Source organism: Halichoeres trimaculatus, unplaced genomic scaffold, assembly GCF_033239565.1.
Source record: "Halichoeres trimaculatus isolate MK-OKI-2021-1 unplaced genomic scaffold, fHalTri1.1 fHalTri1_scaffold_8, whole genome shotgun sequence".
NCBI lineage: Eukaryota > Metazoa > Chordata > Actinopteri > Labriformes > Labridae > Halichoeres > Halichoeres trimaculatus.
Window position 1 is genome coordinate 28,808,140 of NW_027437186.1, and position 18,100 is coordinate 28,826,239.

General features: G+C 38.2%; 3 protein-coding genes across 3 annotated transcripts; 1 reads left to right on the top strand and 2 right to left on the bottom strand.

Annotated features, from left to right (window-relative positions):
• Positions 1 to 107: 107 nt before the first annotated feature.
• On the top strand, positions 108 to 1,959 carry tmem14a (transmembrane protein 14A). The gene is made up of 5 exons (XM_074676118.1): positions 108 to 208; positions 993 to 1,075; positions 1,187 to 1,288; positions 1,394 to 1,481; positions 1,586 to 1,959. The coding sequence occupies exons 1-5, from the start codon at positions 111 to 113 to the stop codon at positions 1,623 to 1,625; spliced, it is 411 nt and encodes a 136-aa protein (XP_074532219.1). The 5' UTR covers positions 108 to 110; the 3' UTR covers positions 1,626 to 1,959.
• A 659-nt stretch (positions 1,960 to 2,618) lies between these two features.
• LOC141795000 (glutathione S-transferase 3-like) lies at positions 2,619 to 4,353 on the bottom strand. Its single transcript, XM_074675714.1, has 7 exons — positions 4,222 to 4,353; positions 4,013 to 4,125; positions 3,875 to 3,926; positions 3,484 to 3,616; positions 3,269 to 3,404; positions 3,056 to 3,181; positions 2,619 to 2,937 (listed from the first exon to the last, which is right to left on the bottom strand). Exons 2-7 carry the CDS (start codon positions 4,097 to 4,099, stop codon positions 2,800 to 2,802), a joined length of 672 nt encoding a protein of 223 aa, XP_074531815.1. The 5' UTR covers positions 4,100 to 4,125; positions 4,222 to 4,353; the 3' UTR covers positions 2,619 to 2,799.
• Positions 4,354 to 6,860: 2,507 nt separating this feature from the next.
• On the bottom strand, positions 6,861 to 16,825 carry LOC141795544 (serine/threonine-protein kinase ICK-like). Its single transcript, XM_074676464.1, has 14 exons — positions 16,634 to 16,825; positions 15,316 to 15,583; positions 14,995 to 15,049; positions 13,076 to 13,197; positions 12,911 to 12,990; positions 12,698 to 12,830; positions 12,440 to 12,611; positions 11,166 to 11,333; positions 10,715 to 11,092; positions 9,430 to 9,638; positions 9,169 to 9,311; positions 8,112 to 8,228; positions 7,909 to 8,016; positions 6,861 to 7,711 (listed from the first exon to the last, which is right to left on the bottom strand). Exons 2-14 carry the CDS (start codon positions 15,414 to 15,416, stop codon positions 7,560 to 7,562), a joined length of 1,938 nt encoding a protein of 645 aa, XP_074532565.1. The 5' UTR covers positions 15,417 to 15,583; positions 16,634 to 16,825; the 3' UTR covers positions 6,861 to 7,559.
• Between the last annotated feature and the right edge of the window lie 1,275 nt (positions 16,826 to 18,100).

Consider the following 18,100-nt stretch of genomic DNA (forward strand, 5'->3'; position numbering starts at 1 on the left):
TTTTTATTACTCCCAATAAAAATAAGTATCCGGTTTGATAACTGAATATATCGCGTGGAATCACCTTTTCCCTACTTTTTTGAAAGTCTGTGAATGCGTCGCAAACAAGCATGCGCATGCGTATTAAAGGTTGTGGGCAGTTACAGGGAAGTGCAGACAAATTCAGGGCAACATTTTCAGGACTGCTGTTGACTTCTTTGGACCAAAGGTATTTTAACCACCGAAATAGATTAAATAACGGCATGTTTATGCTGAAATAGAAAACTTTGAAATATCTGTTGAATTTGTTGAACAAGAAAATGTGTCTCCGCGCGATAGCTGTGTCGTTTTTCATCATTATCACCAACAGTCTCACAGCGACATCTAGAGATTGGTTACGACAGAACAAGTTATGCTGTGCTCAAAAAGGGGTTTGAACATGTTATTTTACCCTTCACCATTTCATTAAATGAATCAAAAACTCAACGATGCCATGCTGCGACTTTTCCTGTCAAGTCACTCGTCATACTCTTTGAAAAGTACTCTTGTTGTTGCTTCCAAGACATTGCAGTTTGAACTCTTGAATGTAGCATGGCTCGCAAGTTAACTCCCATCATGATTCATTAGTTCGTTATTTTGTAAATATTCTAAACAGACATTAAGTCAAGGTATTAATAGACTCAAAAGATGACCTAACACTTTTATTTTCCAGTTGTAATTACCATTCATTTCATGTAAAGCATATGAGTGCTATTCCTTCATTTTCATGTGCATATTTCTTTATTCTATTTAAAATGTCCATTTTTGTTTAATATTAATTAAAAGGATAAATTTCTTTGAAATAAAGTCAGATATGGGAATTACATATCCCAATACTTCACAGAATATCAGTCCAGAAAAGTTTCATCTTCATGCATTTCCAGAAGATTTGTGTGTGTAGTTAAAGTTCAACATGAATACATACGTTTCCTGTATTATTAATTTTATTATGCTCACTAATCTTCTGATCACAGCTTTGCAATGGCAGTGGACTGGATTGGGTTCAGCTATGCAGCGGCTATTGCCCTCGGAGGATTCATGGGCTACAAGAGGAAAGGTTGAAACCTGGCACTTGATAAAGTTTCTCAATCAGCTGACTCATGCTGTAGATAAAATAATAAACCCAGATTTAAAACTTCAATGAGGTCATCTGTTTTGTTGATTGCAGGTAGTGTGATGTCCCTGATGGCTGGGTTGGTTTTTGGCGGATTGTCTGCTTATGGTGCGTACAATGTCTCCAATGATTCAAAGGACATCAAGGTTTCATTACGTAAGTATTCATACCCGCCCTCAAACACGTGGATTTTACAGGGCATTTAGGCTCCAGCAAGATTTGTATGACTGATTTTTTTTTACCTTTTGACTTGTGTTCCAGTGGCAGCAGGAGCCTTATCTCTTGTAATGGGAATGAGATACAAGAAATCTGGCAAACTAATGCCTGCTGGCATCATGGCAGGACTAAGGTCAGTTAGACTTGCTCCATGCCATAAATTTCACTGAGCATATCAAGGATTGTGAAATTATGTTGTGAAACATAGTAATTTCTGGTTTGCTTTCTGTCCTACAGTCTGTTGATGGTGTTTCGACTTCTACTCCTCATGGTGTGACTTAAGGAGCAACACAGACGAGATGGAGGATTTTCTGTCCATCGTCAAATAAGCCTTGTTTTAAAGGAACCATCATTCCACGTTATGTATTGAAACTTAATGATCAAAGGCCTAAATTTGTTGCAAATGCTACTAAAATGTGTCTGAAAAACTTAAGACTTGCTGCAGAGGTTTGAATATGCACAACTTTGATTCTCATAATGTATTATAGTTGCAAGATTTCAGCAGAGCAGATGAATGTGAGGTTTATTCAGGCTTTTGTCTTAGCAGGGTGTTGGTTTACACTAAAAACAGGGTTCAAAAAAATTCAAATGGTTTCTTGACAACTTACAAGCGAGTGTATCTTTAATGTTTGACTTACAAAAAAAGATTTATGTGCGAGGTTTTTATTTTTTTGATAAAGGCAAAATTGAATAAATTAACATGAAATTGAAAGATGTGTTTCTTTTGGTGTGATGTTATGCTGACAGAGCAGCACTGTAGTTTCTCAAAATTTCTTCAAAAATTATTTTGTAGAAATTTCCGTAAAAAAAGAAAATCTATCACCCTGCCCTGGAAATACTGGAAAGAAGTGTGGAAACAAGTTTTCAAGAAGGACATTACTACTGTTTTAAAAGAAAAAAAAATCCCAATAAATCCCAATTTAACAAGTGTAATCCTGTTTCTCCAGCCTGCTACAAGAAACCCACAAGGGTGATACATTTTGATTCATTAAATTTTACTACTCACATACTGCTTTTATCTATTGTCTCTGTGTTTTTGTAGAACACTTTGAGCTTTATGAAAGGTGATGAATAAATAAAGAGGAGTTGGAATTATTAAAAACTAATTTATCTACTCTAATATTTGTGTGCCTTCCTTATTTATATTGTGTATTTTGGATCTAGAGATAGTTTTCCTACCTCATTAAGTGTGATGTCAAACTGACACAAAGCAACACAGTTCTGTCCCAAACTTTCTTCAAAAAAGACAATTTATTTTGTAGAAATTTCACATAAACAGCCATATGATTTTTAAGACTACAACCATTAATTTTAGTCTTATGAGACATATAAGACACAGGCAGTGTTCATGACAGTATTAAGAGAAAATTATCTTTGGATCTTGAGAAGAAAAGACTTTAATTGCTGATCACTGCTGTCTGATGTCTGGTTTCAGGAATGTCACAGGTCTTTCAAAGCCGTAGTTCTTTGATATCAAACACCTCCATGACAGTCTTAACATAGTGTTCATCTGGCTGTGGCCTCCTCTTGCTGCCTGGTTTCAGGAATCTATCGATGGCTGGAATCCGAATCATCCTGCCCTGGAAAGACTGCACAAGAAGCGAGGAATCAAGATGTTATGGACATTTTTAGTCAGTTGGTATTTATATTGTGGAAAACTGCAGCAATTGCTGACAATACACTGTAATTTCATACAAGCACATTTACCTTGACGCTGGGGAAATCTTTCAGGATTCCAGTAAACTTCTCCTCCAGCATCAGGGTGCATTCAGTAAGCAGCACATCTGCCATGCTCAGCTTACCTCCCACCAAGAAAACAGTCTCAGTCAAGGCCTGAAAAGAACAAAGACAAGTGAAGTCAGTTATTTTAACCAGATTGTTTCTTTTTTGTGTCACATAGGCAGGGATTATCAATGATACCTTCTCAAACACAGGAAGGTAGCGCTCCTTTGCTTTCTTTTCAATGTTGTCTAGTTTTGGTTTGGTGTCTTGGGTGAATGGCAGCATCATGATCATTTCCATCAGATCTATCACTCCCTCTGAATACATGTTGATCCTGAGGGAAACCAGCAAAAAATGTTACACTATACACAGCATATCTGTGCTATTTGGTTTAGAAAAGAAAAACTCCCTACTTGACGCGATCTTTCATGTCTTTTCCATGAAGGTTGTACTTTTCTGCAATGTAATTCAGGATGGCTTTGGTCTGAACCAGCTTCATGCCATCAATCTCCACCAAGGGAACTTGTTGAAACATGAGAGCGTTGTCTGGAAACACAATAGTAGCAGGTCATTCAGGGAGACACTCCCAGGTAGAACATTAATTCACATTGTCACCAGCTCTGTGCACAGGTCAATTTGTACGGGGTATTCACTCACAGCTTTCTTATCCCAGGTTGCGTCATATTTAGGTGGAAGTTAACCACAAACCAAGAGACATGACTGCTAAAACATTCATGTGACGTGGACACAGGCCAAATACACTTGTAGTTTTCAGCTTTAAGAAGCAATTTAAAGCCAACTCACCACTCAACAGTTGTAGATATTGCTCACGTTTTGTCAGATACACCTCATCAAACTGGAAATTGAAATCATAAATGAGATTTACAAATACTCAAAAGCTTAAGGAAATATATAAGTTCTTTTACATCCTCCTGAACTTACATTAACCTCTGCAACTGTCAGGAGCCAGCGAATTGATTCCATTTTCCCTCTTCCATTGAAGTAGGTAAGCACAACTTTTTCAGCCATGGTTACAAATTGTTGTTGGTGTCAAACTAAAGTGGAAAAAAAGATACAGATGACAAAACACGGATTAATAATAAAGCAAAGCAAATGCATGCACACAAACACACACCAGGTGAACTATTTACCTGAGCTGTGCGAAGACTCCCGTGAGAAGTGACGGTGGAACAGGGGCTGCATAGAAGTTGTAAGTCGTTATATAATAATGTAGAAGATAAAAGGAGGAGGAGACGAGGGGAGTAAGGAGGGGTTAAAGTCCCTGATAAGTGTGATTGGTCGAGGGCAGCCAGTAAAAACACAGCTCGGCTACATTTTGGCTGCTACGCATCATGGGTAATTTTCAGACACAGCTTTAAGAGCGGCTGATTTAGCGTTAATTTTGACGTATCTTCAATTTTTTGTTCGTGAATACACCTTACTAAGTGTATAGAGTCCATAGCGACAATTTTACTTTCGAGCACCGCGAAAGAAAACGGTAGTCAAAGCTGAAGCTATATATCTGCCCCGCCCTCCTCTTTCTGCTTGGATGTGAGGGCGATCTGGCTGCGACATCTGTCACCCCATTGATCGCTAGGGTTGATTCGGCTGATCTGGCTGGCTAGGCGGGTGTCCCCTTCCTCCCTCACCGTTCCATGTGTGTCCCTCCCGAAGCTCCGCGCTCGGTCGATGAGGACGACGTCCCCCGGACGACCATCCATCGGTATACCAGTAGCTGCGCTCCCCTGCTAGAACCTCCAAACAAGCTCAAGGCCCATTTGTAGGAGTCGTAGGGAAGTTAAGCTCCAAGCGTCAGACACATCCAAATGCGGCGCTGCACGTGGCAGTCTGCCTTCCTTTTAAAGATGCATTATGAGAACATAGTTTGTTTACACTGCTGTTGTCCGAAATATTAGTAAAATTAAGTATAAGCTAAAAAGTTATATAAAAATATTGAAAGAGTTGGACATGGACCTCCATTTCAAACGCTTTTCAAAATCATATCTCAGAGACACAACAAACCACAACCTGGCCGTCTTCCGATACTCTGCAGAGACGTTTATGTTGCACGAATTGCAGATTGTTCTGCCTTATAAGGAATGGTGGTTGTGATAAAACTCATACCACTCACATGGAAATCTACCCCACCCCACTGCTTCTTGCTCTGGCTCATTCTTTTTTTTTATTACTTTATTTTTTTCAATCAGAGTCAAAAATCATCATTTATGAAATTGAATTGGCTCAAATAATAATAGTAATGAAAACAGCACAAACAACCAAAAAAAAAACAAAAAAAAAACCAAAAAAAAAACGAAAAACACTGAGGAATTATACATAAATACATACATACATACATACATACATACATTTATGCATGATAGCTTGATAGTTCGTCTTAATTACTGTATTCATCCGTCTTAGTCTTAGTCCTTTAGTAGTTCATTGTTTTCGTTGATTGGTTATTTCTCTATTAAAGAAGAAGAGAAACCACAAAAGTCTATTTATTTTAATCTAATGTTTTGTTAGCAAGGACTATGACTAAAACTGTTCTTTTTGTTTGTTTTTTCCTTATTCCTTTCTTTTTTTCTTTCTTCCTCTTCCTTTTTTCTTTCCCTTTTTTGATTTTTGTTAAACTAGTTTGCAGCCAATTTCTTTTACAAACCACCGTTTATGATAACATTTTCCATGTTCCTTATTTTGTGTGTAATCTTATCATTCATCTGTACTTCTTGTATTGTAGTTATCAATTTTTTTTATACCTGGTGAATATTTTTTTTCCAGTTCTTAGTAATCATTTTTATTGCTGTTACTCTCAAAATTTGAAATAAATATTTTACCTCTAGACTTAATGTTACTGGTACCTTACCTAGTAATACATTTATTGGTTATAAGGAATGTTATAATTCCAATGTCTTCCCAAATATGTTTTTGAAAATTCTAACTTCTTTCCAATATGTCTGAATTATTGTACATGCATAAAAATATGTAAGTAATCTGCGTTGTCCTCCCAACAATTCCTCCAGCACTTTGAGTTCATGCCCTTATATTTCTTCATGATTTCTGGCGTCAAGAAGTATCTCACTATCATTTTCCAGGTGAATTCTCTCCAAAACAAGGAACTAGTTGTTTTATGTTCTCCAGTACACATTTCTTCCCAATCTTTTTCTGTTATTTGGATTTTCAGATCTTCTTTCCATTTTACCTTAATATTAGTTGCTATTTTTGCTCTGGCTCATTCTATATGTTGTACAAATGGAAAAACTGCGACCAGCATGTGAAAATTGTTCAACATTTTAGAATGTGGACTCAAGGTCTGGAGATCTCCATTGAATACTAGTATTACAACTAACTTGTTTTCATAAGACAACTTAAAATTAAAACAAATTCAATATTATCAGAGAGCGGTCTAAATAAATTTTGTGAACGTAGAGGGCTTCTGTAACACCTGACAAACCTGTGAGTAATTAAAAAAAAAAAAAAAGACCTTTTTGCAGTTACATACTATGTGCACAAGTTAACATGAGGCTTCTGTAATCTTTGGCTTCTTTCCAAGTCACATGATTTTTTTAATATTATTTTTCATTTGGTTTTCTATCAACTTAACCACGAGGAATAAGGCCAAAAATTGAAAGTGAATGACTACTGAAAATCATGTGCATGAATTCTGGCCTGTTTCATAGACACATGAATTTTCTGATTAGTCTGTTGTGTTTTTTACTTAAACTTTAGGAGATCCAAACCAAATCTGATGGAAGAAAAAATTAACCAGAGACAAGTTAACACTCATTCTTTATTTCATTGCACTCTGCACAGTGTTTCTTATAACTACTATCACATGCTCACTTCAGTTACCAGAAACTGGACATAGTATGACTGGATGCACTGGATTTATGCGTGTATATCATAAACACAGAGCTTTTACAGACAGATTAAATCCAGGGGGATTAAATTTCCAGGGCTGCTGTGCTCATACTGGTGCAGCTGTTTACCAAACATAGAAATGTACTGATAGGTAATATGTGAGGATTTTTAAAGATATCAAAAAGTCACACAAATTGTATTCGTGGGTATCCAGTTAGAAGTTTAATAATGCTCAATAGTTTGTAGTTCAGTCATCACACTCACAAGGCCAAGTAGATTATATTAACTTGGACTATTTTTACTTGCAAAAAAAAATGCACAACGTGGCTTGCTTCTGAATAATTGTACTGAAATCAAAACACTGTCTTATATCAGGCAGCGCTATATTAAATTATAATACAGACATACAAATTAAAAATACTGAGGAGCAAATCAAGACTCAAATTTGGCTTTACACGTACACTTTGATAATTTACATTTCACAACATCCACAACAACATTGTAGATAAAACAAAAAGAGATTATTGCTGTGTAAGATGTATGTACAGGCTGATTATAAAACAACTAGGCCTACTCTTTGGAGATGAAAGAGTCATGAGGAGCGCAGGTCACAGCTCCACACAGGGCACTAGCGGTGTCCGTATTTGGCAGACCAGTCTGTTCGCCCGTGGATGGTCTGAGCTGGAGGGCGAGGCAGCAGACCGGGGGTGCTCTTGTTGACCATCGATGTGCTGGCAGAGGTGCTCATGTGCCTACGACCGGACTGCCATGTTGCATAATCTGAAGTAACAAATAACACACAATGAGGAACAACGAAGGCTTCAGATTTGGTTCAGCATAAATTTGATCCAGTCTCCATGAGCCTGTAATCTCTTATCTTAGCACAAGAGGTATTTTTAGATACATGTGCACTGTGAAGTTCACATCAGACAGACAGAGAAGCACAGAAAGCTCAAATCTCTAAATCTGATCCTCACTCGATGCTGTCGATTCCACTGAAGGACCCTGGTGCCCCCTGTGACCTCCAGAGCTGTGGTCCTTTTTGTAAAATGACGGCATGTATCCTCCAGGGATCGTGTTTGTACCTGATGTTCGCCACAGAAACAAATACATTCGTTCAAACAGAGCTGAAACTGAAAGCTGCACGACATCACAAGTGGAGACTGTCGTTTGAAGTTACCGTGAGCGCCTCTGCTCGGCAGAGTCCCTCCAAATGGAATACTGCTGTTCCCCCAAAGATGGCTGCCACTGAAGTCTTTACTGGTGTTGATGGCCACGTTTTTCTTTGTGCTAATGCCTGAAAGAGAGAGTCAGGGGTTATCTGACACGTTCTCAACAGAGATGTTATAAAAAGGATTACGATATGCAAAATCTCTCCTCTCTGTCTTGTTTCTAGTTTCATCTGCATCCTTGATCTGGTCAATAAAATCAATCTGTGTCTTGAGTTTGAAAGTTCTTTAAGGTTAAATATTTTTTCAGCAACATTAACTGTTTCGGATATACTTGCTATAGCATCACTGGTTTGAAGTAGTAAAAATGTATAAAGATAAATATCATATGCTGGTTTATGAATGATGACTATTAGGACATATGGGTTCATCACATGCAGCCTTTTTCAATTGTAACCAGATAGACTGCTAAGGCTATACTCCTGAGGAAAATCTTGAAGACTCGAGATGGAACTAAGCCTGAATTTACACGATTTCAGACAATATTAATATCCTTTTTTAACAAAGTGTACTGCTTCTCAAAACTAGTGAAAAAAATGTAACCTGACTAAATTTGAAGATAAACGGGACAAATAGGAAATATCTTAGATCACAGATTGGTTGCTTTCTTTATGCTTGTGCTATATCTTGAATTTGCGTAAATTACAGATTTAAATTAAAACGTGTGTGTGAAATCCTCTTAGCTTGGTTTGGTTAAATCTTTGCACTTATGCACGAGGACATGCATGGATACTTTGTATAATGTGCATAAAAGCTTAACTTTTTCATCTGCCTCAATTAATTTCATCTCATCAGGAATCAAAAAGCTGATCTCATCTCATCTCAGCTTCCATATGCTCCCATGGCTGATCTGCTGAAACATCAAATCTAAAACTGGACCAGAGCTGAGGAAATGGAAGTCTGATGATTGTGTAATTGCACGTAGCCATGTACACATTCCCACGGTTTGTTTTTTAACTACCTCAGTGCTGCTATGATCTACTTCCTCAAAGGTAAGACTTTGAGTACCTGGTAAGTATCTGGACTGCCTCAGGTAATGCTGCTTAGCTGAAGCGGTTCTTGATGGCTCTTGGTAGGCTGAAGACTTGTTCAGGTTCAAAGGTGCATCTTCTTTTACTTTGGGTCGACTGAAATCCAGAGCATTCCCATATCTGAAAGTCCAGATAGTGTTCAGACACTGACACAGGTGGTGTGAATAACCATCATTTAATGATACTCATAAAAGGCAGGACTGTGCATCATCATCATTGTCATCTTTCACAGACTCACCTGCTCATTGTGTCCTCCTGCTGCCTCGACTTCTCTGTGGAAAAGTTGTTCTTCCCGAGTATACTGATGGTTGTCAGATGAGAGTCCTCATAGTCGTCCCAGTCTTCACCTTTGAGGTGTCCTGTGCCGTGGCCCCAGCGTCTCCGCCCTCCTTTGGGTTTTAACTGGTAGCCCAGTAGGTTTGAGTTTTCTGTCTCTTGTCGTGGTTGCTAAAAGAACAACAAACATAAACACGAAACTTCATCAAAATGTAATCCCATGTTTGGGCTCTCTGCTCGCCTGAATGAAACAGTAGAGAATATCGCTACAAACACATGGTCTGTTAGAAGTTACTCAAATCTCTTAAGAAGTCATAGGGGGTGCCACAGGGTTCAGTACTTGGACTATTGTTTTTCATCATGTTTATCAATGATTTATGTTTGGTTTCTAGTTAACTCAAGTGTATTTCATTTGCTGATAGCACAACAATCCTTTGTAGTGGAAAACATCCTCAAAGATCATCTGGACACAGTGAAGCATTAACCTCAAGATACTTAAAAATGGTTTGATGCTCACAATTATCACTTTTTTTTCCAAGTTTTGCAAGTGAACTATAATGAATTTCTTTTATTAATTCATTAAATAACCAGGGTATCATAATATAGGAGACAAACATGATGTGTACTTCCAAGTAAATGAAATTGGCACACAGCATCAATGAAAGATTTCCGCCTAAAATAAGTCAAAGTTTGAAACAAAATATTGCGTAGTGAAAATGCAGAGGGGGCTAAAAATCTCAAGAAAACCAAAGTTAAGCCTCTGAAATTTAACAGAGCCAAATATGGTGCTGATGAAGTAAAGCAGGAAATGACAGAGTTCACAGTTTTGAGGTAAAAAGCCACAGTGAGCGGTCAGAGAGCAGGTCAGTCATGTGCTACACTGACACGAGTTTCCTCTTCACTTTGTTTCACTTCATTAAAGACAGAAATTTCAGTTTAATCTGGATCATTAACAGTGAGCTGCATGGTTTATTGTTTGTCCGTTCATTAGAACGTTTATTTTAACAACAGAATCAGTTAAGTCAAATACTGATTTCCAAATTAATACTTTGTGCACGTTTATTGATTCTTCATTGAATCTCATGTGAGTAACTTTCGATTTGGTGTGATTCTTGGCCCCCAGTTGACAAAGCATTACCTTTTATCTACGTGCTAATCTTGTGTTTTTGGTTAAAAAAAACTCATCCAGACCTTTAATTTCCAAGGATTAAAAAACAAAGGGTTCAATAAAGGAAGATCAGCCTCACCTTGGGCTGCAGATTTTTGTCGACAATGTAAGGAAGATGGCTCTGAGGTGCCCCCTCACTCTGCTCCTGCTTTAGCATGTGCTTCTGTTGCTGCTCTCTCATCAGCTCTGTGTGCCGTTGGTACGCCCCCGCCTGGGCAGCAGGTGGTAAGGGGGAGGGCTGGATCTGCTGCAGGGGTCTGGATGGGGGGCAGTGTTGGTTTGGAGGCTGGGACAGAGGCAGCACAGGTTTGAGCAGCAGAGGCTGGTGCTGCAGAGTCTGTTGTGGTTGTAAAGGAACCTGCAGTGGCATGAGGCTCGGCTGAGGTCTGCCTTGCTCCAGGATCTGCTGGGGGGTGCCCAGAGCCTGGCCCACATGGAAATAGGAGTACCTGAGAGCCTGAGGAGAAAAATCAGACAAACATCAGCTTACATTCACAGGTATAAGAGGTGAAGAGAGGATCAGACTTTACCTGTGCAGATGCCGGTCTCCTTTTGGGGTCCCACTGCAGCAGGTCTGTCATCAGGTGGATGGCTTCAGGACTAGCGTTAGGGATCAGAGTCTTGAGATTACTGGGGACACACTGAGGCCAACGGAAATTCATGGCACTGGCTAGCTGAAATCCCTCCGGCCAATCATTCTGGGAAGCAACAACAGCACAGTCACATTTAAGGCACACTGGACGAGAACATCTGTTATTCTGTGACAGACAGAAGAAAGTTTTATATTATCTAAAAGCTCATTGTTTACGCTCATTTAAAGAATAAAAACTCTATTTGCCAGATTCTACTTGTGCAAAGAAATATTTCAATCCTGTTCCTTTGCTGCAGCTTTTTACTTCTTTACACCTAAGGGACAAAAACACAGAGCTGCTGAAACTTGCTACTTTACTTTCCTGAAAGTTTCATTGTGCCTTTTCTTATTTTTGATATCAATGAAACAGCCGTTGCCTCTTGAAGAAAGTATCATAAATCTTGTTGATAACCTGTCTTTACAAGCCAAACACTGAACACTGTGACCAGATATGCACAGAACAGAAGCTTGCTTTAAATAAAGAGTAAATGAACCACATTTTATATGTTTGTTTTTTAAAGTATTTTTTTGGCGGCTGATTTTAAAGTTTTTTTTTCCCTTTTTTGTAGGTTTTCTTATTTTTTCTAGCATTTTCTTATCTCTCTACCCTTCCATTATTTATTGATTGCTTTATTGTTTTTGTCTGTTTGCTCCACGTGAAGCATGTTGAGCTGTAGGAAAAGTGCTCTACAAATAGAGCTGGATTGGAGATCACATGCACTGAGCCTGGGCCTGTCAAACGAGGCAGTGCTGTACTGGTTGTGTTGTTAAATTAGGGTGTTCAGTTTGTGGAAGTGAAGGGACAGTCGCAGCTGGCATGGAGGGGGGAGTAGTTCCAGGATGCCAAAGCCAAGTATCACAACACACTGAGATGTCGTGGTTCTAACTTGACAAAATTAAGTTACACCCAGAGATGATCTGTCCTACATATCTTGCAACATGAGGAACACAAGAACCTTGTGCTTAACTCTAATTATATTAATTGAGTGTAAGGCTAATAGAACGATGTGTATGACAACAAGAGCAGATTAACTGGATGAAGTAAAAGGGGGAATATTTTTGAGATTACTAACACGGTGCAACTGACCCTAAAAGAACAAACAAAAAGTCTTAATAACTAAAAACAATATAAACAGGAATTAATTCATATTTTTCTGCCCTTCTGCCTCTTACCTTCTTTGGTGTCCCCAGAACTTGGCAAATCTTAAATATTGTGTCTACTTCACTTGAGCCCGGGAACAGAGGCCTGAGGGTGTAAAGCTCTGCCATGATGCAGCCAACAGCCCACTGGTCTATGGGGGAGCTGTAGGATGTAGATCTGAGGAGCACCTCTGGGGCTCTGTACCTGAGTCAGGATTAGAGAACACACATGCTTTACTAAAGGGAACTATTAAACAAGCTTTAAAGAGTGAGAGCATGATGTTTGCTCACCATCTAGTGGAGACATAATCGGTGTACGGTGGCTGGGATCTGATTTCTCTGGCGAGACCAAAGTCAGCTATTTTCACCAGCTCTGGGCCCATGCAGAGGAGGTTCTCAGGTTTCATGTCCCGATGAAAAAAACCTGAAAAAGACTCAAATTTAACAAAAACAATATGTTCATGCTACATTAAATGAAGTCCCTGGAGCTGTGCAGCGACATACCATGTTTATGAATGAATGCTAGCCCCTGTAGGATCTGAAACATGATATTTCTGACGGCAGATTCAGGGAATAATCCAGTCCTGTAGGGGACAAAAATATGAAAAACCAGTGAAGAAAACAAGACAAGGTAAGAAATAAAGTGAAACATCTAGAAACTGCATGTACCTGTCTTTCATTAGCTGATATAAATTCTCCTTCATGTACTCAAATATGAAGTACAGATGATCATTTTCTCGAATCACCTCCTTCAGTTTGATCACGTTAGCATGGTTGAGTTTCTTTAAGGACTGAAAAGAAATAAAAGGACAGAGACATTCTCAGAATATGATACAGGACAGCAGTAGTGTGTGTGGTAAATCTAACCATGCTGGAAAATCCACACAAGTAACTGCAGCACATTCAGAAGCACGCTCTACAACTAAAAAGCAGACCCTTCTTATTGAAACACAGCTAAGTGAGGGCAGGTTGTAGTTTGGGGATAAATGCTGCAGGTGGGTTTAAGCTTCTGACTCAAAGGGAAAATAAATATGGAGTAAAAAGCGGGATTGGGAAATATTCTCCTCTCCCATGCACCGGGATGTTCAGGTTTAACCATGCTACATTTTAGTAGAGGGGGAAAGCTGTAAAAGGGTTTTGAAATTTCAGGACATTACATGCCTTACTTATAATCTAAGAGGACCAGCATGAGCTGCATGTGTTTTACATCAACGTAAGGCTCTAGGAGAGGGGAGTGTGTAGGCCAGGGAACCAAAGCTCAAACCAACAGCACACAAGAATCACCTTCTGCTCTTACAGCTGTTGTGTGACTGTCAGCTGAAAGGACATTTGGACAGTAGCACAATGAAGTGGAGTAAAAAAAAACAAAAAAAAAACAGAGTTTACACACAAGGGATCATCACAAAATTACCCAGAAATGATCACGTTTTCACGAACATGTTTCTGTATTTAACACAAAAAATGAAAGAAACATGAAAGCAAACAGAGAGCACACTGCATCAAAATAAGTGACAGCATGGTTCACAGAAACACAGCATGTGATATCTGAATGATGTTTGAGCTTATACCTTTATGGATGTGTGTGTCACTAAAAAAAAATACTGTGATTTAACACCTCCACATCCCAACTCAGGGTGAAAACTTTGGAGGATAAAAATGCAGCATATATAAGCCTGAAAGGAATATTTACATCCTGTTACTGGATGCAGTCCGGGGAGCAGGTGGAGCCCACAGGAGTCATGTGACATCCAGAAATAGACACACAAGCTCCTGTGAGTCCATGTAATGCTCATACATTATACTGATAGTTGTTCATACTGGTATAAGGAAAAAGAGGGGTGGAAACAGTTTAAGTCATTTGAAAGCATAAAAACCAGTTGTGATAGCAGAGCAAAGTGTATAATTACATCATGTAGATGGAAAGACTTAAAACCAAAATCAAAGGAAATGTGAGAAACAATATAGTACCCCACTGATAAACCACCCGCCATGGGACCAACAGTAAGTGACTTGATCAATAAAAACTGGAAAGGTGACACTAGACACTACTGTGCACGTGGGAGCTAAATATATCTGTGTTTGATGTGTGCGTGTGACCAACTTTTGTGTTTTGTTTATCAATCTTTTATCCTTAAATGTTTTTTTTTTCTTTTGCTATTGTTGCATTTTGCCCTTTAATTAAAGAATATCTTAATGATGTAATAAATTTGTAAAAAAAAAAAAAGTTGTCAGTTGAAAAGAAACCATAATGAAAAACAGTCATCTGTTGTTACATCTTAGAAAAACGTACTTAAAGCTGTTTTTTACACTGTTATAGATGAGTAATATCACACATGAGATTGTGCTGCTGTAAAATCTTAATTCTGTGAGATAAAAACTTAATTGAATGTTTGTGGTCATAGATTAAAAAAAGAAAGCTACTGAGTCCAGCATTAAAGGAGATCAACATTTATGCACATGGATGATTCTGACATATTTCTTAAAGTCTGAACCAAAAAGAAACAGAGGCAGGTTTGACTTTTTGGCAATTTTTCTGTAATCCTGCTCTTCTTTCCAAACATGGTTTTAAATCAAAAAAGAAAACTCACTTTGACTTCACGAAGGTTCATGCATTCTTCCCAGGAGTAGAATTTTCTTTTCATTCTGAAAAATAATACACTCATTAAACAGTTTGTTGCATGTGACACTGTATTCTAGATAGTCTCTTTTTAGCTGCTGGTAAAGGACAACTAATGTCCTCTCTTTATGACATCCTTTCAGCCTAGGACTGGTAGTATAATCTTTATATATGGGCTGCAACAACACAGACAACTGTTTTGGCTAGAAGAGAGAAAAGATTATGCAGAACATTGAAAATAAAAGGGTATAACACCTGACTTTCTCGATATCAGAATGTTCCTTGCACTCACTTCTTTATGGCAACAAGCTCCCCCGACTCCAGACTGCGCCCGAGGATGACAGAGCCGTAGGTGCCATCCCCAAGCTGTCTGATGGTAGTGTATCTATTCATTATGCTTTTCCTTCCATAGCATCAAGCGGAGGCAGATAATTATTGAGAGAAAGCAGAGATGTCTTTGCCTCCTGCTGGTGAATGCAGCCAGATTTTCCTGTGACAACAGCAAAAGACGGCGGGCAGAGCTGGAGGACTCATGGTGTCATGGACGTGCCTCCCTCTGGCTGAGAAGATATGGGGAGAAAAGAAGTGAATGCGCTTGCTTGACTATACAAAACTACAAATTAACCACCTTAAGGTGAACAGTGTCATTTATAAACTTGCCAGGGCTGTGGGGAAACTATGCATACTTGTAAATTGCCTCTCTAACCTACTGTTGTGAACTGCATCAGAGCTCCAACTTATACACAATTCATTACAATACAAAATGTGATTTCATATGGAGCATGCAGGCCCCATTCATCTTTCAAATAACATCTTCATATTACTATAATGGACTCACTAGATACAGATCAAAAAGAGATAGGCTACAAATTGTTTGAAAATGTAGTAATAGTTTGTGACATGTTCATGTGACATCAAATTCATTGGTGTTCATAGTGTGAATAGATATTTGCACAGTTACCATTCGTACTGCTCCTTTTAAACCCTTTCGACCCCTTTATTTTCTATTTCTATCATTTTAACATCTTTAATCATCTGACAGTGAGCTTCTATGTTAAGTGGATTCACCTTGATGGAAAAAGGAATTATTTTATGGCCTAGAAGAGATTAAACAACAATAAAAAGGCAACATTTTTCGTCCAGTGAATGAATTATTTGCCTTTATACTCACATTAAAACCTTTCTTAAGTCAGTAAGTTAAAAAGAATACTACAGATATACCAATAAACATTACAGTAGTATTGGCGTTAGCCTGCTTATGTTGATGTTTTTTTTCCTGTAAATCTAGCGTAAACGGTTGTTTGTTATTAGCTAGTTAGCGCTAAATTAATGCTATCTACGTAATAATATTTGCGCGCTTTAACTTTTATTTTGCAGCCACTGTTTACATTGCAGGTAATTACACCTTAATTGGGTTAATATTATACCTTAGTGTGTGTTTTTCGGTTAATTTTTAACAGCTGATTTGTATGGTAACTGGTTGTAAATTGATTCATTTAGCTCGCATGGTGTTGGCCCACCAGCTGAAAAAACAAAACATCTCTCTGAAGGGGAAAAACGCCCTGAGTGTTTTACTTCAATCAAAACTAAAAGCATGAAACAACACTCACCCTTCTCACGTCAAATCCACAACACCACATAGCCGAGCATTCGTAGTCGATGTACAACAAATTGCTCAAAGGAGAAATCACTTGACAGTGTTTGAAGACTGAAATCCGCATCCAATGTGTCCAACAGACTACAGATTATTTCATCCAGGCCCGTTTTTCTCCAACAGGACTCAACATAATCTCGCGTTGCTGACCAAACAGCTCACAGGAACAAATCACAGCTCTCCGATGAAAAACAAAGATACAATACGAGGTGAGAGTAGTCACTGTATTTTAGTAAACCCAACATAATTCATAAAAGCGTGTTCTTTTCATTTTAGCTAGATGATAGATTGAATCAATGAAACGATGTTCAGAACGTGCCGATTTCTGCTAAGTTAAACAAAAGGAAATTTACTCCATAACAACAATAAAAAAAATAGAAGTTGATATGGCAGCTCCCCCGTGTAAAAAAAATGCTTTCGAAAAATTGCCAGATACATACAATGGACACCGGAGGTTTCAATACTCCCATGTACAACTCTTGAGTCGTTATAAAAGCAACGATTTACCAAACAAATATGAGAAAGCTTACGTACAAAGCAAAAGCGGAAAAGAACGAGCATGAGTCCTCTTGCATCACTTTCTTCTCTTTGGTCAATTCCAATCTACGGCAAAGCAGCTGGCCCAAAAGAGCAGTGGTTGTTTATCAGCGAAAATGCAGAAACTATTAATGAAAAACTTTAGATTGACTGGTTTAATTTACAAAATTCATCTTGGAGTTATATACAGTATTTTTTGGAGGAGGGGTTTAGTGTTTTTTTCCCTGCTAATTCTTCGGTTGCACATTCCAGCCCAGTAGTTGGCAGTAATGCACATTACGCTGCAGAGAAGAATTATAGTCATCCAAAATAGACTTTAAAAAAAAGTATATTTATAAGTATTTGTAACAGACCGTCAATAATCTGAAATAAAAATTATACAAGGAGAACCAGTTTAAAGTGGACTAAATTTGGTTTATATGTATGTGATTATTGAAATACCAATTTTCTTCTGCTGTCATAATAACATTCATATCCATACTAGATGTCCTTTTAAAAGCACAGATATTATTGCCAAAGTTCCATAAGAAGATATTTCCTAGTCGAAATGATGTTTTTCCTTGACTACTAATATTTAACCCGTAGGTTTTCCACTTATAAGGGGCACTTGAAACAGAACTTATAATGCACATTCTGCATGTGTGTCACCTGCAAAACGCCTGTATAACTAATATAAAGTGAAACAAAACAACGATCCCATTTTTTAATCCTCTAGTATAAAAATTAAGAACATCTGAGCAATTAAAGCTAACTTCTGTATCTATTACTCAATTTAACCTGGTTGAGTAAGACGATCCTCCATGATTGCATTCATGTACACCTTGGAACCTCGGAGTTTATTAGCGTAAAGCCGACAAAGGGGTCACACTCTAACTTTGATTTCATG

Excerpts from the sequence above, each read along its gene's own strand:
- LOC141795000 (XM_074675714.1), bottom strand. The coding sequence starts at position 4,099 with ATGGCTGAAAAAGTTGTGCTTACCTACTTCAATGGAAGAGGGAAAATG. Across the intron at positions 3,405-3,483 it reads GACATGAAAGATCGCGTCAA|GATCAACATGTATTCAGAGG; the intron begins GTAGGGAGTTTT and ends GGTTTCCCTCAG. Across the intron at positions 2,938-3,055 it reads AAGATTTCCCCAGCGTCAAG|TCTTTCCAGGGCAGGATGAT; the intron begins GTAAATGTGCTT and ends CTTCTTGTGCAG.
- tmem14a (XM_074676118.1), top strand. The coding sequence starts at position 111 with ATGCGCATGCGTATTAAAGGTTGTGGGCAGTTACAGGGAAGTGCAGAC. Across the intron at positions 1,289-1,393 it reads GGACATCAAGGTTTCATTAC|TGGCAGCAGGAGCCTTATCT; the intron begins GTAAGTATTCAT and ends CTTGTGTTCCAG. Across the intron at positions 1,482-1,585 it reads GGCATCATGGCAGGACTAAG|TCTGTTGATGGTGTTTCGAC; the intron begins GTCAGTTAGACT and ends TCTGTCCTACAG.
- LOC141795544 (XM_074676464.1), bottom strand. The coding sequence starts at position 15,416 with ATGAATAGATACACTACCATCAGACAGCTTGGGGATGGCACCTACGGC. Across the intron at positions 9,312-9,429 it reads CAGGAGGACACAATGAGCAG|ATATGGGAATGCTCTGGATT; the intron begins GTGAGTCTGTGA and ends CTGGACTTTCAG. Across the intron at positions 8,017-8,111 it reads GCCGAGCAGAGGCGCTCACG|GTACAAACACGATCCCTGGA; the intron begins GTAACTTCAAAC and ends GGCGAACATCAG.